Source organism: Coregonus clupeaformis, chromosome 18 (genome assembly GCF_020615455.1).
Source record: "Coregonus clupeaformis isolate EN_2021a chromosome 18, ASM2061545v1, whole genome shotgun sequence".
In the NCBI taxonomy this organism is placed as follows: Eukaryota; Metazoa; Chordata; class Actinopteri; order Salmoniformes; family Salmonidae; genus Coregonus; species Coregonus clupeaformis.
In genome coordinates, this window is record NC_059209.1 from 8,760,956 (window position 1) to 8,785,822 (window position 24,867).

The window sequence follows — 24,867 nt, forward strand, 5'->3', positions numbered from 1 at the left end:
CTCTTGGCATGAGGTCCATATCCGGATCTTGATATGCAACAAGGCACCAAAGTAATAGTGCCACAAAACGTTTGTTTTGTTTGGGGCAAATCCAACACAACACATCACTGAGTAACTGCCGCCTTATTTTCAAGCATGGTGGTGGCTGCATCCGGGTATGGGTATGTTTGACATTGGCAAATACTGGGGAGTTTTTCCGGATGAAAAGAAACGGGATGGAGCTAAGGACAGAGGAAACCTGCTTCAGTCTGCTTTACAACAGACACTGGGAGAGGAATTTCCCTTTCAGCAGGACAATAACCTACAACACAAGGCCAAATCTACACTTGAGTTGCTTACCAAGAAGACAGTAAATGTTCCTGAGTGGCCAAGTTACAGTTTTGACTTAAATCTGCTTGAAAATCTATGGCAAGATTTGAAAATTGCTGTATAGCCATGATCCCCAACATCTTGACAGAGCTTGAAGAATTATGAAAATAATAAAGGGCTAATATTGCAGTGAGTAAAACGCTTAGAGACTTACCCAAGAAGACTCACAGCTGTAATCGCTGCCAAAGGTATTTCCAACGTGTATTGACTCAGGCGTTGCAGTTGCCATACCAGGCGGTGATGCATACCAGGCAGTGATGCAACCTGTCAGGATGCTTTAGATTGTGAACCTGCAAAAGTTCTGGAGGCTCTAGAGGCCATACCAAATCTCTTACGCCTTCTTCACGCTGTTCTGGTGTGAGAGGACCACGTTAAGTCCTCAGTGATGTGGACACCGAGGAACTAACTTGAAGCTCTTGACCCTCTCAGCTGCGGCCTGTCGATGTGGATGGGGGTGTGCTCCCCCCTGTTTCCTGTAGTCCACGATCAGCTCCTTGGTCTTGCTGACATTGAAGGAGAGGTTGTTGTCCTGGCACCACACTGCCAATTCTCTGACCTCCTATCTGTAGGCTGTCTCGTTGCCATCTGTTATCAGGCCTACCACCGTCGTTTCGTCAGCAAACTTGATGATGGACTTGGAGCTGTGTGTGGCCGCACAGTCATCGGTAAACAGGGAGTACAGGACGGGGCTAAGCAGGCACCCCTGGGGTCCCCCATGTTGAGGGTCAGCGTGGCATAGGTGTTGTTGCCTACCCTCACCACCTGAGGTTGGCCTGTCAGGAAGTCCAGGATCTAGCTCGAGAGGGAGGTGTTCAGTCCCAGGGTCCCAAGTTTGAGGACGAGCCTGGAGGGCACTGTGGTGTTGAACGCTGAGCTGTAGTCAACTAACCGCATTCTCACATAGGTATTTCTCTTGTCTAGGTGGGAGAGGGCAGTGCAATTGAGATTGCATTGTCTGTGGATCTGTTGGGGTATTATGCAAATTGGAGTGGGTCCAGGATGTCTGGGATGATGGAGTTGATGTGTGCCATTACTTTCAAAGTACTTCATAATTACTGATGTGAGTGCCTCAGAGCGGTAGTCATTGTGGCAGGATGCTTTAGAGTTCTTGGGAACAGTAACAATAGTGGTCAGTTTGACTGTGTGATTACAGACTGGGACAAGGAGCAGTTGAAAATGTTAGTGAAGAGGCCTGCCAGCTGTTCTGCGCATGCTCTGAGGTTGCACCCTGGTATACCGTCCAGCTCCTCTGCTTTACAAATTTGACCCATTTACTTACTCATGTCGGCCTCATCGAGTAAGATCACCCAGTCCTCCTGAACAGTGGGGGCCCTCATGCCAGGCTTAGTGTTGTTTTCATCGAAGCGTGCATAAGAAGCATTGAGTTTGTCTCCCAACCTATTCAAGCTTTTAGACAGAGCATAGTGACCTCTCTAGAATAAGCAGCCAGTCGCCTGTCTTTCTTTCTTTCTCTATTTCTGTCTATCTGTCAATCTGTCTGTCACTTACCTTCTGAGTGCACAAATGCACCTTATGGTTGTCCTAGATTTGATAATGTTCGATTGTCGATTTATGGACTGCACTAAAGTGTTCACATGACAACTTATTTTGGAAGACACTTTCCACGTGCTCTTCAGATAGATATTTTTTGTGACAATGTAGAGAGGGAAGCGCCATTGCCATGGAGACTGTGCTGCATAAACCTAAACAGATCTACCACAGAAGATGACAGCATTTCCTGTCCTGTGTTATTGTTAGTTAGCTAGCTTGTCTCCTACTGTTTACAGATAGAGCCTCAGACTCTGTGTCTACAATGGCTGTCATTACTAGCGGTGATAAACACCCTGGCAGTCTTCAGTGCTCAGTGGACCTGAGTGCCCAGTACCACTTTGAGTCATGGAGCTAGTAGCAATAGGCCTATATGTCTGATTACAGGCTACTTTATGGTGGGCCAGTGATGGCTGTCACTGTCTCCAGAACACATAGCATTAATCTACCACACTCTTAAATAGTTAGTCTGTCTGTCGCCCTACCCCGACATAGAACTAGTGCGGAGACAAGATGGAGAAGACTTGCTTTGTCTTTTGGAGAGCAAACGGATTTGATAAAAAGTTTGATAGTGCATTTGATCAAATAATTCATTTTATTTGATATATAGATTAGACTAGATGGGATTTGATTGCTCTTGTATATGAACGGGCAGTATTGTGTGCAATATCTGCAATCACAATACATTACTCACACAATAATTTAAAAAGAAGACCAAGCCGAAGCATGTCTTCAATGGAAATAACTGTGGTTCAGAAAAGTGTCAATAGAGGGGAAATTCTAATGACAAAAGGCATGAGTGGTGGGCTGTTATAAGATGAGGCTTTCGGAGCCCTGAGTCCTTGGTTGCTGTGCAACAGTTGTTTGACTGCTTATTAAAGGGTGGATTTTCTAGAAAGCTAAGGGCATCGTTAGAAAGCCCAGGCAGTAGATGGATAGATACCCAAATTAAATCTGCAGGGTATCCACTCAGTGATCCAGTGATCCTGTCCTGTGTGCTCCACTGAGCCCAGACCATAGATCTCTAACCCAGACCACAGCCCCTTGATAATCCAGAAAGGGGGGGATTGCTATGATCAATGAACTGGCTCTGTCTGGGGCTGGTCCTATTGAGTGGAGCTGACCCTCTCACTGCTATGCAATACATTATGTCAAGGCATGAGAAAAAGAGGAAAACAAAGATAAGTGTATGTGTGTGTGTGTGTGTGTGTGTGTGTGTGTGTGTGTGTGTGTGTGTGTGTGTGTGTGTGTGTGTGTGTGTGTGTGTGTGTGTGTGTGTGTGTGTGTGTGTGTGTGTGTGTGTGTGTGTGTGTGTGTGTGTGTGTGTGTGTGTGTGTATGTATGTGTGCGTGTGCGTGTGCGTGTGCGTGTGTGTGTGTGTGTGCGTGCGTGCGTGTGTGTGATGCTTGTGATGACTGTGGCATGCTGTGCCCTTGGCAAACCTAAGGTTTTATTCAGGGCAAATAACTGCTGCCCGGAATCACACTTCCTAGCAGCCACCTGGTTCAAAGGCTCCATTTCAGGCAGCTCTTTCCTTCCTGAATGGTCCCTCCCCTTTTCACACTATACAGAGCTGCAAAACAAACAGAAAACGGAATTACCTCGTTATTTAAATAAAGCCCCTAACTCAACATAGGATCCAGGCCTATGGCAAATCCTGGAACGATTCATTAGGGCTGGATCAGAGTTTCCGAAAGGGAGAGGGAGAAAGGGAAGGAATCAACCACCCTAGTGGAAGTGTTACCTCAGGGGCGAGGTGAAATGAGACTGCTTTATGCAATATTTGTTGCCCTAGGTTGCCCGGGCGACCACATTGTGAAGTAAATCGAGCGTAGCTGTGGCGTGATAGGCAGTGCAACCTAACGCATAACTTGTTTGGTTGGAAGGGAGAGCTTGTTTGCTCTATCTCGCGGCTTATGTGCTTATATGGAGAGCTGTTGGTCTTTGTGATGTTTACTGACAGTCATCATGGATAGGCGATGGCTCTGGGCTAGTGACCCTAGCTACCTGTAATAGGATCCTTGTAGGGTTTTGACACCAATGTTGCTCTGTCATGGAAATCTATTAGGTTCCCTATGCTAGCAGATGGTCCTCCGGTGATTTGAGGGTTACGAAAGCTTCATAACTTACTGTAGGCCTAAGGAACAGAACACTTATTAGAGTCAGTATCTTAAATACTTGACCTATTTGGTTGATATATATTATTGTAACACTGACGTTAGAGAGTGTCAACCTGACTAGTCCCAGCGTCTGCTGTGAAAACGTATTCATTCCAACAACGAGACATGACTCAATATGCAGACATAATAATTTATGTCCTGTCCAAAAACATTTGTCAAGAATCTAACTCCCTGGCTCTCACAAACGTTGTGTAATTCAAAGCTGCAGCTTGCAACAGCAGCCACACTTTAAATATTGTAAAATAAATAATCAGACTTTTTATTATAGTTATTATTTAGCACGCTACTACTCTTACACCGTTTAAGCTAGAAACGCCATTCAAACTTGAAAATATGCAGACTGCTTGCATACAACGTTTTGATATCATTTATACTGCAAATACTGCAATGCAAATAGTCCGGGTAGCCATTTGATTAGCTGTTCAGCAGTCTTATGGCTTGGGGGTCGAAGCTGTTAAGAAGTCTTTTGGACCTAGACTTGGCACTCCGGTACCGCTTGCCGTGCGGTAGCAGAGAGAACAGTCTATGACTAGAGTGGTTGGAGTCTTTGGCAATTTTTAGGGCCTTCCTCTGACACCGCCTGGTATAGAGGTCCTGGATGGCAGGAAGCTTGGCCCCAGTGATGTACTGGGCCGTACGCACTACCCTCTGTAGTGCCTTGCGGTCGGAGGCCGAGCAGTTGCCATACCAGGTGGGGATGCAACCAGTCAGGATGCTCTCGATGGTGCAGCTGTATAACTTTTTGAGGATCTGAAGACCCAAGCCAAATCTTTTCAGTCTCCTGAGGGGAAATAGGCATTGTCGTGCCCTCTACCCGACTGTCTTGAAGTGTTTGGACCATGATAGTTTGTGGTGATGTGGACACCAAGGAACTTGAAGCTCTCAACCTGCTCCACTACAGCCCCGTCGATGAGGATGGGGGCGTGCTCGACCCTCCTTTTCCTGTAATCCACAATAATCTCCTTTGTCTTGATCATATTGAGGGAGAGGTTGTTGTCCTGGCACCACACTGCCAGGTCTCTGACCTCCTCCCTATAGGCTGTCTCATCGTTGTCGGTGATCAGGCCTACCACCGTTGTGTCGTCGGCAAACTTAAAGATGGTGTTGGAGTTGTGCTTGGCCACGCAGTCATGGGTGAACAGGGTGTACAGGAGGGGACTAAGCACGCACCCCTGAGGGGTCCCCGTGTTTAGGATCAGCGTGGCAGATGTGTTGTTGCCTACCCTTACCACCTGGGGGCGGCCCGTTAGGAAGTCCAGGATCCAGTTGCAGAGGGAGGTGTTTAGTCCCAGGGTCCTTAGCTTAGTGATGAGCTTTGTGGGCACTATGGTGTTGAATGCTGAGCTGTAGTCAATGAACAGCATTCTCACGTAGGTCTTCCTTTTGTCTAGGTGGGAAAAGGCAGTGTGGAGTGCAATAGAGATTGCGTCATCTGTGGATCTGTTTGTGCGCTATGCGAATTGGAGTGGGTCTAGGGTTTCTGGGATAATGGTGTGAGCCATGACCAGCCTTTCAAAGCACTTCATGGCTACATACGTGAGTGCTACGGATCAGTAGTCATTTAGGCAGGTTACCTTGGTGTTCTTGGGCACAGGGACTATGGTGGTCTGCTTGAAACATATAGGTATTACAGACTCGGTCTAGTAATCTGTCTGACCCTGCGGCCTTGTGAATAATGACCTGTTTAAAGGTCTTACTCACAGTTGTCCGGAACAGCTGGTGCTCTCATGCATGCTTCAATGTTGCTTCCCTCGAAGCCTGCATAGAAGATATTTAGCTTGTCTGGTAGGCTCGTGTCACTGGACAGCTCGCGGCTGGGCTTCCCTTTGTAGTCCGTAATAGTTTGCAAGCCCTGCCACATCCGACGAGCGTCGGAGCAGGTGTAGTACGATTCGATCTTAGTCCTGTATTGACGCTTTGCCTGTTTGATGGTTCGTCGGAGGGCATAGCGGGATTTCTTATAAGCATCCGGGTTATAAGTGACGGTGGCAGAAACATTATGTACAAAATAAGTTACAAACAATGAGAAAAAACACACAAAATAGCACAATTGGTTAGGAGCCCGTAAAACGGCAGCCATCTCCTCCGGTGCCATTATATGTATATGAACCTTCAGAAGTGTCAAATTATAGCACTGGGTGAGCACATTCTAAGCTTCAGACAATGAGTAAACATTGTGACTTTTAACACAAATCAGCTACTTTAACTACTTTCCCAACAACTTAGACACAAACTTAGAGGATATGACATCTTGATCTACTCTGCTATTCAGTGGTCTAAGGCACTGCATCGCAGTGCTAGCTGTCCCACTAGAGATCCTGGTTCGAATCCAGGCTCTGCTGTAGCCGGCCGCAACCGGGAGACCAATGGGGAGGCGCACAATTGGCCCAGCGTCGTCCAGGGTAGAGGAGGGAATGGCCAGCAGGGAGGTAGCTCAGTTGGTAGAGCATGGCTTTTGCAATGCCAGGGTTGTGGGTTCGATTCCCATGGGGGGCCAGTATGAAAAAAAAAAAAAAAAAGAATAATGTATGCACTAACTGTAAGTCGCTCTGGATAAGAGCGTCTGCTAAATGACGTAAATGTAAATGTAAATGTAAATGTCATACAATATACAATACTGTGTGTTTACACCAGCATAGGGTACATTGATGACTTAGCTGCAGACTGATGTTGTGATGACGAGGATGATGATGATGGGAACACCTAGAGAGTTGTAAGAGAGATGAAGTAGCATCATTGTGCAGGAGTGCTTGGTGCAGCCTGCCATCTGGATGTACTAAAGCTCTCCTATCCCTCACCCCTGGAAGATTGGCAGCTGTGCAGCCGCTGTCTCTCCCTGCTCTTCTTCTGTCTCCCTGTCTCTTGCTCATTCCCTCTCTTGGCTTCATCTGTATAAAGGCAGAGTTAGGAGACTCAATGTACTCCTTCTCTCTCCCTCCTCACCCTCCCTCTCTCCCTCCTTCCCTGGCCTTTAGCACTGGCACCGGGCCAGGTGGCAGTCACAGTTACATAAGCAGAGGTGCTATGGTTGGCAGTGGCACCAGTCTCTGTCCCATGGGTTAATTAAGCTCTGCCGTTAGAGAGCTGCAGTATTTTCAGCTGTCGTCATGGCTTTTCTGAATCCCCCCCAATCGCTAATTCAATTAGGTCCCTCCCACATTAACGCATGCACGCACTCACACACACAGATATACACACACACGCATGCATGCACGCACGCACACACCCACACACACACACACAGATATACACTGAGTGTACAAAACATTAAGGAAACTTGCTCTTTCCATGACATAGACTGACCAGGTGAATCCAGGTGAAAGCTATGATCCCTTATTGATGTCACTTGTTAAATCCACTTCAATCAGTGTAGATGAAGGGGAGGAGCCTTGAGCTAATTCAGACATGGCATGTGTGCCATTCAGAGCGTGAATGGGCAAGACACAAGATTTAAGTGGTATGGTAGTAGGTGCCAGGTGCACTGGTTTGTGTAAAGAACTGCAACGCTGCTGGATTTTTCACGCTCAACAGTTTCCCGTGTGTATCAAGAATGGTCCAACACCCAAAGGACATCCAGCCAACTTGACACAACTGTGGGAAGCATTGGAGTCAACATGGGCCAGCATCCCTGTGGAATGCTTTCGACACCTTGTAGAGTCCATGCCCTGATGAATTGAGGCTGTTCTGAGGACAAAAGGGGTGGGTGCAACTCAATATTAGGAAAGTGTCCTTAATGTTTTGTACACTTAGTATATATACACGCACACACATACACACACACACACACACACACACACAAACACGCACACAGTGTGGACTGCAGCGTCCTTCAGTAACACACACACAGGTTGTTGTTGTTTTTATTTATTTTGGTCCTGCCTGCCTTTGCGCATTGTGATGTAACAGGTCTGCAGGAGGGGGGAGGGATAGGACTGGTCCAACTCGAGGTGTCATAAACAAAAATGCACCCCCCCCACAAAAGTTCAAAATATTTTCACATGACCCTCCCTTTGTACTGTAAAAAAAATATTGCACACCCTCCCCCCTCATGGAAGGAACTCTAAATAATGTTTACGACCACAAATAATAATAATTTTAGCGACTCTGATTCCACGCAGGGCTACTGGCCAGAAGGTTGAGGGTTTGCCGACCACCACGGACGAGCTCACCCTCCCTACTTGTTTCATTACACTACGATCAGAGCCGGTTGCAGACAATGTTGATGCTCTATTTATAATTATATCAACAGGTTTCTGTGCCAATGCACAACACAACCAATAGGCAAAGCATACCGACTTCGGGCGCTTCAACATCATGGTTTGCGTTTTCAACACCACAATGAAATAGACATACTTTTGAAGTAGCCTACTCTTAAGTAGTATAATTTTGTACTCACTTGAAAACAATAATTCAATTATTCATTGCACTGTGGTGTTGTAGGCTAGTCTAGGTAGGATACATGTATTGTCCCTAAACAAGATCAATAGGGGAGCTTTTTGAGCTGCGTGTCTCATGTCTTCACTGTTTTTTCATGTGCAATGACGCACCTTGGTGCAGCTTTTAATTATCTTATGTGTGGTATGATTGCTATTTAGCCTATTGCAGATCCTGACAAACGATCTACCTACCACTACTGTCACTATAAATGGTGGATAGAGGGCAGGATAGACAGTTAGACTGGTAGACTATATTTACCTGTGGTATAGTTAGTGCATAGTGCATAAGGGAAGTACCAAAACACCTTGATATAGGGTAGGCACATGCAAGCAGATGAGGAAATGTGGCTAGCGTGGAAGAAATTATATAGTAAAACCTGCAAACAGGAGAATGTAAACCATGCAGGGACAAAATGCACTACCCTCCCCTGTGTCCAATAAAAAACCACACAACCCTCCCCAAACCCCCAAAAAGTTAGACAACCCTCCCCTATTTTGGACCGAACTGTTCCTAATACTAGCTTGCTGAGAACAGACTGCAGAGAGAAAGTGTAAATGGACAACTGTTTTTGTGCCAGTGTTATTTTGCATGAACTGTATTAGTGTGTGCGAGATTGAGGGGGCTGGATGTTGTGTAGTAAAGAGCACAGTATACAGGCACATTTTATGCATTATTCGTTTTGGTGTGTGTTTGTGTGTGTTTGCGTGCATTAGAGTGTTTATGTGGGCCTCTCAGCTGACTCCCCTCTCTGTGTCTCTCTCTCTCTGTCTCTATCTCTCTCTCTCTCTCTCTCTCTCTCTGTGTTGTAGATCTGTTTCCTGGTGTCGGCGTTCCGTGGGCGTGTCTTCTCCGAGGACAGCTGTGCCGTTCTGGGTCTCTTCTCCCACTACTTCCACCTCAGCCAGTTCAGCTGGATGCTCATCCAGGTAAGGCCTGCTGCTGACACCAGGGCATGTATGTATCAAGCTTCTTAGAGTCAGAGTGCTGATCTAAGATCAGGTCCCACCTGTACATTGAGTCGTATTCATTGTGCCAAAACTGATCCTAAATCAGCACTCCTAGTCTAAAACATTTGATACATACGGCCCCTGCTCTAACCCTAAACTAACCAGGACAATATTGGTTTGGTGAGTAGAAGTCTCATTACATTTCCAAATATGCTCCATCTGTGAGTCCAATCCTAGTCATGTGAATACAAAGGCGCATTAAGTGATGCTATGTTTCCGTTATTTTCTTGATTTTTTTGGTTTGATACTGCATATTGGACGATTTTTTGTTCCACTGAAGGCCTGAGTCCTATAGTCAAGGTTCGCCACTGAGGTCATGTATGTATTTTCAACATCCACTTTAGAATCTCTATTGAATGATCAGTCTCATTTAAGGGCAGATGCAACCAGTTGATGGGTGGGTTGTCCAAAGTAGTGTAGACCGGAACAATGGTACAGAGCAGGCACTGAAAGAATGGCATACTGTTCTCCGGGTTTATCTGTAGGCCTGCGCCAACCTGTTGAAAGCTGTTCTGATAGTCCTATGCTGCCTTGGCACACACGTTGGCACGCAAGGCCCATGTTTGCCCATTTCTGCTTGGGTGGACAATGAGGGTCATTCAGTCAGGGTGCTCTCTCTCTCTGTCTCTCTCTCTCTGTCTCTCTCTCTCTCGCTCTCTCTCTCGTACAATAGTCGGCATTGAATGGAAGCATTTCTGTCATCAAAGACCAATTGTGGATGTTAGAATTGATATACTGTACCTCTAATGCTCGTATCCTTTGTGCTGCCATTTGTTATTCGTCACTCCTTCCTGAATTTAATTGCAGGGCACTTCTTGAAATAATAAGTCAACGGATCGGATTTGAGGCTGTGATGAGATGATGTTGAAGGAGTCAGGCGCAGGAGGGTAAATCATTGAATAACAGGCTTTATTCCGCTACCACAGAGTTACGCAGGAACGTGTCAAAACACTCCAGTGCGCAAAACAGGCGCACTGGAAAATACAAGGCACACAGGAAGATATCCCGGTGATACAAAATACAAGGAGCTCCACCGAGCTTCACTACTCTCCACAATAAACAATCACACACAAAGACAAGGGGGCAGAGGGAACACATATACAGGTACTGATGAGGGGATATGTACCAGGTAGTGTAATAAACAAGACAAAACAAATGGAATGCTGAGATGAGGAGTGGCAATGGCTAGAAGGCCGGTGACGACGACCGCCGAAGCCTGCCCAAACAAAGAGAGGAGGCAGCTTCGGAGGAAGTCATGACAGAGGCTTTGAAAGGGAAATTGATGTGTCTTTCCATAGATAGTTTGATTTCATTAATACAATTACAGTTCTACCATGTCAAATAGGATTTTTGTGTTAATTCTTTCCTTTTTTCTTTACCTAACACGTGCGTTTTTATGTAACGTGTGGCAAAATCCCAGGTTAGCTGCTACGTGTATTTCTGCTGGTACTTTTGGGATAAGATTGGAGTTCCAAGTTCTCTTACCCCCCACATAAACACACCTCCTTCTGACCCCCTTCCATTCTCACATAACTGCTTCGAAACACACACACTCAGCTCTAAAAACGATCACATGTAGGCTTCAAATGGTTCGTATTTGATCTATAAGCTCAAGTTAATCCCAGAGATGGTGTATAGATGACCTGTGACCTATGTGCAGGGACAGGAATGCTGTGAGCATGGCCTAGTTCATTACACATGGTGAACACAAGCTGATATACCATACCTCAGAGTCTTACCCCAAATGAACTGCACCCCCTTCTTGCAATAACAGGCTGTTATCTTCACCTCCAGTGCTCAACTTCTGTTCTTTGTGATGCGGTGGAAAACTCGAGTTGTTAATGGACTGGATGTAATCTGTCTTGGCACCTAAGTTATTTTTCTGAAAATTAAAAGATTAGTGCATTAAATTAGCTAATGGAGGAGAGCTTCGGAGTCCGACATGGACATAATAGCCGTGCGGTACGTGTAACTGCATTATGTATGTTTTTTAAGCCTGATTGAAATACTTTCCAGATGACCTGGGAGATGCTTGAATGAAAAAAAGGTTGACTCAGGGATTTCTTAATAAGTCAATAGGAAACAGTGCAGTTTGGACTGGCTCGCAGCTGACACATAACATTTGTGCAGAACGCTGGCAGCCTGACATGATAGAAACACATGGTATTAGTTGAGCTGATTTGGTGGTGGTGGTGGAAAAGGTCAACTTCAATACACACTGGAAAGTGTTCACACAGCCGTAGGACCGCGTTGGTGTGTGATGGTGCTGTTACCTTTTTCCCCTTTCAACTGGAGTCAGTCAGTCAAATTGACAAAGTAACATATTTCTCTCCCTCCATCTGTCTCTCCATCTCTCTCTCTCTCTCTCTCTCTCTCTGTCATGTCTTTTATTGCATCTCTTTCCCACCAAGATCTGATGCATCTTCTTAGGTTTCACTTCTCCCTTTCTGCGGTAGTAGCTCATGAGAATATCGCTGACATCCCTGGCTTCATCGACGTCCCTACTCTCTTCCCTATACTCCATAATATTGATCGGAAGGGGTAACCATCCACTAACCTCCCTCTCCTTGAGTCGTCAGGTATCAGCTTTTTGCTAAGTGGCATATGCGGGGGCGCCAGCCAGGAGGCTTTCACAGACCATCCATATTGCACTAAACCAGCATTAAAGGTTCAATGCAGCCATTTTGATCTCAATATCTAAATTATTTTTACAAGAAACTAAAATAGCTTCTTAACAAAAGCAATTTCTCAAGCAAGAATTTAGCCTGGACTGTCTGGGAATAGTCCGAGTGGGGAGGGGAAAACTGAAAACGAACTCTTATTTGCAGAGAGGTTTGTAACCCTCTTCTTATTGGTCTATTAACTAATTTACCAGCTGATGTCACCAGGCAGCAAAAAAACATCATCCTTCCAAAACAGGCAGAAATTTCAGGCGGTCTTTTCAAACAGCTTACACTAAAAGGGGGATTATCATCATTTTCACAATTTCACAGTATTAGTCCAACCTCATAGAGTGGATGTGATGAGGTGTGAATGACGGAGTCAGGCGCAGGAGGTCCAGAGTTTATTCAGTGTACAAGAATAAAGCGCAGCAAGCGTCAAAACGAAACTAGCACAAGGGAAAAATCCACCTTGGCTACATACAAGGAAAGAGTAGCTCAACCGAGCTACTCACTCTCACAATGGACAATCACTCACAAAGGACAAGGGGGCAGAGGGAACACAGGTGTGTGTGATTGACAAGACAAGACAAGACAAATGGAGTGATGATAAATGGAGCGGTAGTGGCTAGTAAGCCGGTGACGACGAACGCCGAAACCTGCCCGAGCAAGGAGGAGGGGCCTCGGCTGAATTCGTGACAGTGAAAATATATATGAAACACAGGAAATTGACGTTTTTGACCGCAATGGCGCAGTTGAGCAGTGCAATGGGGGAATACAGACTGGCCCAGAGCCAGAACATAACAGTCCCTAATTGAATCAGCCAGGCTACGAGCGCTTACGTTGAGCACCTTGGATAGAGAGGGCCGACTAGGACTGTCTTACCTTAGGGCTCCACAACATTAAGAACAGAACAGCGCCGGAAGAAGATGGCTGCCGTTTTACAGCCCTCTAACCAATTGTACTACTATGTGTGTTTTTCCGCGTTATTTGTAATTTATTTTGTACATAATGTTTCTGCCATCGTCTCTTATAACCAAAGAGAGCTTCTGGATATCAGGACAGCGATTACTCACCTCGCGTTGGACGAAGACTTTTTCTTCAACGAGGCGTTCGCGAAGGATATTCTACAGACTCCCGACAAGGCCCAGATCCCCGTCATTCGCGTGAGGAAGAGACGGAGATATCGTGGACGCAGATCCGGGTGCCTTGTAAGGATCCGACGGCGAACTAGTAAACTGCCTCTCCCATCAATCCTATTAGCCAATGTTCAATCTTTTGAGAATAAAATTGACGATTTAAGATTACGGTTATCCTACCAACGGGACATTAAAAACTGTAATATCTTATGTTTCACGGAGTCGTGGCTGAACGACAACAATGACAACATTCAGCTAGCGGGCTATACGCTACATCGACAGGACAGAACTGCAGACTCTGGTAAGACAAAGGGTGGCGGTCTGTGTATATTTGTAAACAACAGCTGGTGCACAAAATCAAATACTAAGGAAGTCTCGAGGTTTTGCTCGCCTGAGGTAGAGTATCTTATGATAAGCTGTAGACCACACTATTTACCAAGAGAGTTTTCATCTATATTTTTCATAGCTGTCTATTTACCACCACAAACCAATGCTGGCATTAAGATTGCACTGAATGAGTTGTACAAGGCCATTAATCAACAGGAAAACGCTCATCCAGATGCAGCGCTCCTAGTAGCCGGGGACTTTAATGCAGGGAAACTTAAATCCGTTCTACCTCATTTCTACCAGCATGTTAAATGTGCAACCAGAGGGGAAAAAACTCTAGACCACCTTTACTCCACACACAAAGACGCATACAAAGCTCTCCCTCGCCCTCCATTTGGCAAATCTGACCATAACTCTATCCTCCTGATTCCTGCTTATAAGCAAAAACTGAAGCAGGAAGCACCAGTGATTCGGCTAATAAAAAAGTGGTCAGATGACGCAGATGCTAAGCTACAGGACTGTTTTGCTAGCACAGACTGGAACATGTTCCGGGATTCTTCAGACAGCATTGAGGAGTACACCACATCAGTCACTGGCTTCATCAATAAGTGCATCGATGATGTCGTCCCCACAGTGACCGTACGTACATACCCCAACCAGAAGCCATGGATTACAGGAAACATCCGCACTGAGCTAAAGGGTAGAGCTGCCGCTTTCAAGGAACGGGACTCTAACCCGGACGCTTATAAGAAATCCCGCTATGACCTCCGACGAACCATCAAACAGGCAAAGAGTCAATACAGGTCTAAGATTGAATCATACTACACTGGCTCTGACGCTCGTCGGATGTGGCAGGGCTTGAAAACTATTACAGACTACAAAGGGAAGCACAGCCGCGAGCTGCCCAGTGACACAAGCCTACCAGACGAGCTAAACCACTTCTATGCTCGCCCGAGGCAAGCAACACTGAAGCATGCACGAGCACCAGCTGTTCCGGACGACTATGTGATCACGCTCTCCGTAGCCGATGTGAGTAAGACTTTTAAGCAGGTCAACATTCACAAGGCCGCAGGGCCAGACGGATTACCAGGACGTGTACTCCGAGCATGTGCTGACCAACTGGCAAGTGTCTTCACTGACATTTTCAACATGTCCCTGACTGAGTCTGTAATACCAACATGTTTCAAGCAGACCACCATAGTCCCCGTGCCCAAGAACTCTAAGATAACCTGCCTAAATGACTACTGACCCGTAGCACTGACGTCTGTAGCCATGAAGTGCTTTGAAAGACTGGTCATGGCTCACATCAACAGCATAATCCCAGAAACCCTAGACCCACTCCAATTTGCATACCGCCCCAACAGATCCACAGATGATGCAATCTCTATCGCACTCCACACTGCCCTTTCCCACCTGGACAAGAGGAACACCTACGTGAGAATGCTATTCATTGACTACAGCTCAGCATTCAACACCATAGTGCCCTCTAAGCTCATCACTAAGCTAAGGATCCTGGGACTAAACACCTCCCTCTGCAACTGGATCCTGGACTTCCTGACGGGCCGCCCCCAGGTGGTAAGGGTAGGTAACAACACATCTGCCACACTGATCCTCAACACGGGGGCCCCTCAGGGGTGCGTGCTCAGTCCCCCTCCTGTACTCTCTGTTCACCCATGACTGCATGGCCAGGCACGACTCCAACACCATCATTAAGTTTGCCGACGACACAACAGTGGTAGGCCTGATCACCGACAACGATGAGACAGCCTATAGGGAGGAGGTCAGAGATCTGGCCGTGTGGTGCCAGGACAACAACCTCTCCCTCAACGTGACCAAGACAAAGGAGATGATTGTGGACTACAGGGAAAAAAAGAGGACTGAGCACGCCCCCATTCTCATCGACGGGGCTGTAGTGGAACAGGTTGAGAGCTTCAAGTTCCTTGGTGTCCACATCACCAACGAACTATCATGGTCCAAACACACCAAGACAGTCGTGAAGAGGGCACGACAAAGCCTATTCCCCCTCAGGAGACTAAAAAGATTTGGCATGGGTCCTCAGATCCTCAAAAATTCTACAGCTGCACCATCGAGAGCATCCTGACTGGTTGCATCACCGCCTGGTATGGCAACTGCTTGGCCTCTGACCGCAAGGCACTACAGAGGGTAGTGCGTACGGCCCAGTACATCACTGGGGCAAAGCTCCCTGCCATCCAGGACCTCTATACCAGGCGGTGTCAGAGGAAGGCCCTCAAAATTGTCAAAGACTCCAGCCACCCTAGTCATAGACTGTTCTCTCTGCTACCGCACGGCAAGCGGTACCGGAGTGCCAAGTCTAGGTCCAAAAGACTTCTCAACAGCTTCTACCCCCAAGCCATAAGACTCCTGAACAGCTAATCATGGTTACCCGGACTATTTGCACTGCCCCCCCACCCCATCCTTTTACGCTGCTGCTACTCTGTTAAGTATTTATGCATAGTCACTTTAACTCTACCCACATGTACATATTACCTCAACTACCTCAACTAGCCGGTGCCCCCGCACATTGACTATGCAACGGTACCCCCCTGTATATATAGCCTCCCTACTGTCACTTTATTTTACTGTATATATAGCCTCCCTACTGTCACTTTATTTTACTTCTGCTCTTTTTTTCTCAACACTTTTTTGTTGTTGTTTTATTCTTACTTTTTTGTTTAAAATAAATGCACTGTTGGTTAAGGGCTGTAAGTAAGCATTTCACTGTAATGTCTGCACCTGTTGTATTCGGCGCATGTGACCAATAAAATTTGATTTGATTTGATTTGATTTGATTTGACATTATGTAACGGCAAGCCAATACTTGCCAAAGCCTCTTCAGCCTATCCGGAGCCAGAGATAGTGCTGAAGGGAACAGCACAGCACAAACCCAACTCCTAATTTTTTATTCGCACACCCAGCTATCACTGATGGAGCTCAATCAAAGTGTCCACTCCATTAGCAGTCCAATATGATGCATTACACAACAGTTTCTCTCTCTCTCTCTCTCTCTCTCTCTCTCTCTCTCTCTCTCTCTCTCTCTCTCTCTCTCTCTCTCTCTCTCTTACTCTCTCTCTCTCTCTCTCTCTCTCTCTGATGCTGATGATGCAACACTCAGAGGAGGAGACTGATTATGGAAGCCGAGGGTTTTGTGTGACTTGCATTTGACCCCACACCCACCCATTCACCGAGAACTTTTCAGCTCATGAATGTAATGGAGTCAAATGTGCAATGTTCTGTTCTCCTTTTATTGTGTGATCCTTTCTTGTACAAAAAAAGATGAGGACCTGGCTGTAGATAGGCCTTTTACAGGTGTTATCACAATCTGGAGTTATGTAGTGTAGTTGGTGTAAGCCTCTCTAGGACAAGGTGTACAGTATCTAATACCGAGGGAGATAATCCAAGCCTGCTACTCTGCTAGATTACAAAGCAAACAGGAGTGAGCCATGTGGTTCCCGAACAATCCTTCGGCTGGAGTTTCTTCCTCCCTACTGGCTGATAACCCCTCACTAACCCCCTTTTGCTCCCTTTCCTCCTCAAATCCCCTCTGCTCCTCCCCACCCCTCTCCTTCTACCCACCCTCTCCTCCTCCCCTCCCCTCCCCACCCCTCTCCTCCTCCCCACCCTCTCCTCCCCCTCACCACCCCTTTCCTCCTCCTCCTCCCCACCCTCTCCTCCTCCCCTCCCCACCCCTCTCCACCTCCCCACCCTCTCCTCCTCCCCTCACCAACCCTCTCCTCCTCCTCCCCACCATCTCCTCCACCCCCTCACCACCCCCTCTCCTCCTCCCCACCCTATCTTCCTCCCCTCACCAACCCTCTCCTCCTCCCCCACCCTCTCCTCCTCCCCTCACCACCCCTCTCCTCCTCCCCACCCTCTCCTCCTCCCCTCACCACCCATCTCCTCCTCCCCCACCCTCTCCTCCTCCCCTCCCCACCCCTCTCCTCCTCCCCCACCCTCTCCTCCTCCACTCCCCACCCCTCTCTACCTCCCCACCCTCTCCTCCTCCCCTCACCAACCCTCTCCTCCTCCCCACCCTCTCCTCCACCCCCTCACCACCCCTCTCCTCCTCCCCACCCTCTCCTCCTCCCCTCCCCACCCCTCACCGCCTCACCCCACCCTCTCCTCCTCCCCTCACCAACCCTCTCCTCCTCCTCCCCACCCTCTCCTCCACCCCCTCACCACCCCTCTCCTCCTCCCCACCCTCTCCTCCTCCCCTCCCCACCCCTCTCCTCCTCCCCCACCCTCTCCTCCTCCCCCTCACCAACCCTCTCCTCCTCCCCACCCTCTCCTCCACCCCTCACCACCCCTCTCCACTCCCCACCCCTCTCCTCCTCCCCACCCTCTCCTCCTCCCCTCCACACCCCCTCTCCTTCTACCCACCCTCTCCTCCTCCCCCTCCCCACCCCTCTCCTCCTCCCCACCCTCTCCTTCTCTCCCCACCCCTTCTCTCCTCCTCTTTTCTTTTCCCTACCCCTCTATCTCCCCTTCCGTCCACTCTCCCCAGGCGGTGAACTTTTGGCAGGTGTTGGTGATGAACGACGAGCACACAGAGCGGCGTTACCTGGTCTACTTACTGCTGGGCTGGGGACTTCCTGCTCTGGTCATCATCATCCTGGTCATCGTGCTACTGGGGGGCTTCGGCTGGACCATACACGGTGTTTACGGCCTGGTGCACGGGGATGTGTGAGTGAAGGAAACACACACATAAAGCACAGGAGCACAAATGAGTACACACACACCAGAGCACACACACTTGGTGAGAGTGAATAGGAAAATACTTATATTTTTAAGGCTATGGTCAACACCCAGGTCTATGATCAGAATAAGCTAGTGTCGTCAGCAGGTTCAGAGGTGGATCTACTGAATGGATCATAAAATGAATGAGTCTCTCTTGACATTGGAGGTGGAGGGAGGCTGTTCCTCTGCTAGTTTCCGAGGTGGAGAGGTAAGGCTTTAAATAACCCACACAGCTATTTATACACCTCCAGGAGCTGTGCTGGTGAGGTCATCCTCTCAAACTGCACACACAGGTCCTTACTCAGACTTACCCTGCCTAAGATTCTGTGTGCGTGTGCGCGTGTGCGTGCGTGTATTAGGATGAAGTGAGGTTTCTTGCGACTAAAGTTAGCCTGTGGTCAAAGGTAGGTGTGCCTCTTTCGTGTCTTTTTGTGAGTGAGGTAGACAGAGGTCTATTTAGTTTCCTGGGCGGTAGCACCTATTCACTCAGGGAATGAAGAGTCACCCATCACACAGTCAACACAGGACCTCACCTAGCTGGGTTCCTCTCTGTTCAGGTGGAAATTGGTTTCAACAACAACACTGTCGTCAGTAGAAGGTTGGTTTTTCTCTCCCTCACATATACATGATGTATTATGTTAACACACTGTTTATGCTCTAGTCTTATCAGCTACAATCACACAATAAATAGGTCAAATGGGAGTATCTCAATACGCCAAGACCAAACGTATTATCATTTACATTTTGTGTTCAATAAAATGTGATATTGGAGAATACATGAGCTCTCTCTCATAACGGAAATGTGAAACTTGACATTTTAAGACTCTCTCTCTCTGTTAGCCAGGCAACTCAGCCACACGACTACCCTCTTTGTTGGATAGATATTTGCTCTCCAGGGGAGCCTCTTCTTTCAAGCGACAGAGCTAATTATTGGCAAAGCTCTGTTGTCTCAAGCTGGAGTGGTTGCATTAGAATGCCTCTCGACTGACCAGAGGCTTGAACGGTAATCCCACAGCAAACAGTGTCACTCGAGAGGCAGGCAGGCATTGTGGGATTGTGGGTAGGTCTGAGTCTGCCCTCTCTCACTGCCCTTCTTGTCTTCTATTGGTCTGCTGGGCTGTGGTCCAATGGTGGGGTTGAGTGGTGGGGGTGGTGGTGGTGGGTGTTACCCTCTGTTTGGCAAGGAGGGGTAGAACATTGACCCTGAGTCAACAGAGGATGAGGAGGAAGGAAAGAGAGAGGAGAGCTTTTTTGGAAGCGTTGGAATGAAAAATATAGACATAGTTCTATATTATTATCACAGTATATTTATTATGTATGTGATTTGTAGGTAAAGGTACAATATGTTAAAAAGGGGAAATTATATAATAAACATAATAATAATATAGAACTTTGTGTATATTATTATATAACATAAATTATATTGCTTTAATATTATGAGAGGTAAATAGAGGGAGGAGGAGAAGAAGTGTTTTGACCAGATGGTGAAGTGTGGAGGGTGTAAGAGCAGTGCAGGGGGTGAAGTGTGGATTGTGTAAGAGCAGTGCAGGGGGTGAAGTGTGGAGGGTGTAAGAGCAGTGCAGGGGGTGAAGTGTGGATTGTGTAAGAGCAGTGCAGGGGGTGAAGTGTGGAGGGTGTAAGAGCAGTGCAGGGGGTTGAAGTGTGGAGGGTGTAAGAGCAGTGCAGGTGGTGAAGTGTGGAGGGTGTAAGAGCAGTGCAGGTGGTGAAGTGTGCATGAGTAATGATTGAGGATAGGAGGGGAAGGAAAGGGAAAGAGGGATACATAGTCAGTTGTACAACTGAATGCATTCAACTGAAAAGGGTGTACTTCTGAGTGATTAACTCCACATTGAAGTTGATAAGGAGCCAGGTGGGTGCGTGTATGTGTGTGCGCACACGTTTGTGTGTACGTGTGCGTGTGAGGAAGGTGTTGGCCATTCTAAAGTAACTCCAGAGTGAATATCAGGTGCTGCAGTCTCACACTGCTCTGCAGATAAGAATTCTTGGCACAGTTAGGCCTTGTAAGAGTACACTGGCATCGGCTAATGGGGAGGGGGATCCTAATCAATCAAAAACCATGTGTCTCATATATAGCCTCTAGCCTAGCTTTACAGCCTTGCATGTAGTTCTGTGTAATACTGTTGTATCTGTATTCTCTCCTCTCTCCTCTATGTTGTGTTTCTCTGTCCTTTGTCCTGATTTGCTCTCTCCTGGCTTATTGGTTCATAGTTCTCTCACTTCTTTCTTTCTCTGCTCCAGTCCTGCCTCCTGGCTGTCTGTGCCTGGCCCATTGACAAGGATGAGATTATTTGCCAGGTTTCACATTCTGATGACCAGAGAGGCAGTGGGAGCGTCTTTTTAAAAGTATGGTTTATGTTACAGCTGTGCAAATGGAAAAATATTGGAGATTTTTATTAAAGTGCTTAACATAGTACTTTGATTTTATTACAGTAATACTATGTTTACTCATGATTACGCCATTCAAGTGGACAACACGCTATCACTCTGCATGTTGTGCGTAGGCAGTCAGAAAATTGGTATCACTATGATTAGATGATAACATTAAGGTCAAGAGTGTATTACTTGCTGCAAGTTACATTAAAGGCCCAGTGCAGTCAAAAACGTGATTTTCCTGTGTTTTATATATATTTCCACACTATGAGGTTTGAATAATATTGTGAAAATGATGATTGACTCCCGAGTGGCGCAGTGGTCTAAGGCACTGCTAGCTGTACCACTAGAGATCCTGGTTCGAATCCAGACTCTGTCGTGGCCGGCCGTGACCGGGAGACTCATGGGGCGGCGCACAATTGGCCCAGGGTAGTGGAGGGAATGGCCGGCAGGGATGTAGCTCAGTTGGTAGAGCATGGCGTTTGCAACGCCAGGGTTGTGGGTTCGATTCCCACAGGGTGGGCAGTATGAAAAAAATATAATAATAATGTATGCACTCACTAACTGTAAGTCGCTCTGGATAAGAGCGTCTGCTAAATGGCGTAAATGTAATGATAATGCCCTTTTAGTGTAAGAGCTGTTTGAAAAGACCACATGCAAGTTTATCTTGTTGTGGTGGGATGGAGTTCTGGCCTGCCTGGTGACATCACCAGGTGGTAAATTAGTTAATAGACCAATAAGAAAGAGTTCCCAAACCTCTCTGCCAAAAAGAGCTAGTTTTCAGTTTTCCCCTCCCAACTCAGACCACTCACAGACATCCTAGCAAAATTACTGCTTGAGAAATTGCGCTTTGCTAAGAAGCTATTTTTGTTTCTTTTTGACCATTTTCATTGAAAACAATCACAGTTAGGTACTTAATTGTTACCCAGAAATTATTTGATATTAAGATAAAAACGACTGTTTGGACCTTGAAGATTGTTTCCCAATCCTGGTTCTATATTGTGGGCTGGATCAATGTCCTGCTGAAACTTATTATATACAATAACAGCAAATACCCATACAAAACATCAGCACACCTTTAACTACATATTTGTTAAAAGTGAGTTCATTTTTAGCATTATTGGTTGTGGTGATTTTCTGCAAGGGTGCGTCCCAACAATCTCTCCTTCTCCCTGAACTGTGCACTCATTCTACTACTTCCCACAAATGTAAAATCATTGGATTGGTGTAAGCATGGACTAGAGGGAGTTTCCATATACCCTTAATTTCCTTTCAAATCCATGAAGGGAAGTGAACAAGTGCACACTTTGTGAGAAAGGAGAGATTATTAGGATGCAACCCAGGAGTTCCAGGTACATCCCCTCCCACAAGGACACACAGACACCACATGACCAACAACCACATGTGTCTGTTTACACTTTCTCACGCAGGAAGAATAGGATGAAATACTGTATTATTATTATTTGACATACGGTGCCTTACATTTTATTATGTCTACCATAGCCAATTATTTATCCCGGTGAAGTAGGGTAGGGCTGTATTTGTGTCCGTTGTTCCACTGCCATGTTAGTACAGTCCTGTGAGATGGCACCGTTGGCATGCTCATTGAGATAAACCTCACGTCATAACAAGATGGTTGGGTTGTTTTTCCCAGAGCCAAACACAGGCTCCCTACCTTTCTAAATGACCCGACTAGAACACAACAGGGACTGGACAGATGATGGGAGTGAATTCCTCAGAATAAATTACCAGGAAGGAGGGGGAGAGTGAAAGGGAGAGAGAGTAGGGGCGGCAGAGGGAGGGAGAGAGAGTATGGGGGGGAGAGGTAGGGAGAGAGAGTATGGGGGGAGCGGGAGGGAGAGCGAGTAGGGGGGGAAGAGGGAGGGAGAGAGAGTAGGGGGGAGAGGGAGGGAGAGAGAGTGGGGGGAGAGGGAGGGAGAGAGAGTATGGGGGAGAGGGAGGGAGAGAGAGTATGGGTGGGAGAGGGAGGGAGAGCGAGTGGGGGGGAGAGGGAGGGAGAGAGAGTAGGGGGGAGAGGGCGGGAGAGCGAGTAGGGGGAGAGGGAGGGAGAGAGTAGGGGAGAGAGGGCGGGAGAGCGAGTAGGAGAGAGAGTAGGGGGGGAGAGAGTAGGGGGGAGAGGGAGGGAGAGAGAGTAGGGGGGGGTAGAACGGAGTAGAGTGAGAGAGAGAGAGAGAGAGAGAGAGAGAGAGAGAGAGAGAGAGAGAGAGAGCCAGACAGACAGACAGACAGACAGACAGACAGACAGACAGACAGAAAAGCAGACAGACACAGACAGACCGACCGACCAACATGCTACACAGAAAAGCAGTACTATATATTTGAATATTGTTCCTGCTGTATGTTTAGATCCATAACAAGCATCGATGGTCATCAAGGGACCATGGGGGAATGACTGTGTCTGGACATAGAGGAGCAGTTGGGCCGAGTGGGCACCATGGCTTAACACCGTGAGAGGGCTGTGAGGGCCATTAGAGCAGGGGGATACCCCCTCAGAAAGAACATGGTGTCTTTGCTGCACTCCCTGGGAGGTGTGTTTGTTGTGTGAGACTGAGTTGGGAGCGATGTCTGACTGTGCTATTTGGCACACTGTGGTGCTAAATATTTTGCCCTCCCCAACCATGGTGGAATGTGCTGCCGCAAGGACACAACAACACTGAGTGTGACCTTAAACACACGCACGTGTGCCAATGTAACTGTGCAGTGCTTCAGCTCATCCCCTTATAATCATTATAGATTAAAAAGCTACACCAAGATCAAATATGATACAGAATCCAGGATCAGTATTTCACCAGAGATTGGAAGAGAACTGTTCGATTTTTTATTTAAAGTGTTCAGTGATAGTGGTGGATTTGATCCCCTGCCGGATAGTGCTCACTCGCTGACCAACAGCAGAGCTTGTAGACTATAGCAGCCCTCTCCTCTTTGCACGTTCTCCACCTCTCTGTCACTTTGGCACACTCCGAAGACTTGAAAGGATACAAGCAAGGGCCAAAACAGCAGATGTATCAACGATAAACCCTCTATAAATAAGACGCCGTTTTCAAAAGGACACCCCAAAAAAATATCCCCCCAAAGCCTTAAATAGAAAAATACTTTAAGCGTCTTTAGATATTATGCAGGGTTGCTTCAGGGCTGACCTGGTTGTGAGAAGGAGGTTTAAGTAGATGTTTGTGCAGAAAGGAAATGTCTTTGAAGCTTGTTATTCACTGGGAATGCTGAGAGTCTTATAAAGGATCAGAGGTATCAGGCCCTAGATCCTGTTTATGGATGTTGAAGCAACAGTGTCTTTAACTAATACAGCGCAGTAAAGGAACATAGCCATGGCTTAATTTTACTCCTCTCCTTGGCTGTTTACTGCAAGTTTTGTGTAATAACACCCCTGCCCCTCTCTCTCCCTCCCCCTCTCTCTCTCTTTCTTTCTGCCCTTTTCTTTCTTTCTTTCTTTCTTTCTTTCTTTCTTTCTTTCTTTCTTTCTTTCTTTCTTTCTTTCTTTCTTTCTTTCTTTCTTTCTTTCTTTCTTTCTTTCTTTCTTTCTTTCTTTCTTTCTTTCTTTCTTTCTTTCTTTCTTTCTTTCTTTCTTTCTTTCTCTCGCTCTCTGCAGGTGTTTCATTCCTAATATATATGCTGCTCTGTGTACAGCAGCCCTGGTGCCTCTCATCTGCCTGGTCGGGGTACTGGTGGTGTTCATCCATGCCTACCAGGTCACACAGCAGTGGAAGGCCTACGATGACGTGTACCGCGGGCGCACCAACAGCTCAGGTATAGTACCCCCCCCCACACACACACACACACACACACACATGCATGCATGCAAGAAATCACACACACATGCATGCAAGGACAGCGTTGGGACTTATGGCATGGGTTGGAGCATCTAGCCCCCTCCATGTCCCGAGCAACCAGACCAAGTCAGCCCCTATGTCTGAACGGCTAGCAGACTGCTTCTGCCTATGACTGTCTGAAGGCCTACTGTGTTACTGGATGACCTGCTCTGTGGTCCATGTAGTAGTCAATCCCCCCCGCCCCCCTTCAG

At 47.0% G+C, this 24,867-nt stretch overlaps 1 protein-coding gene across 1 annotated transcript in view; it reads left to right on the forward strand.

Moving 5' to 3' along the window:
* adgrv1 (adhesion G protein-coupled receptor V1) overlaps positions 1-24,867 on the forward strand; it is a 230,482-nt gene that overhangs the window by 166,508 nt on the left and 39,107 nt on the right. The window contains exons 84-86 of the mRNA XM_041904508.2: positions 9,344-9,460; positions 18,190-18,368; positions 24,436-24,593. Of these exons, the coding sequence (XP_041760442.2) occupies positions 9,344-9,460; positions 18,190-18,368; positions 24,436-24,593 (454 nt within the window). The remainder of the gene's footprint in view (positions 1-9,343; positions 9,461-18,189; positions 18,369-24,435; positions 24,594-24,867) is intronic.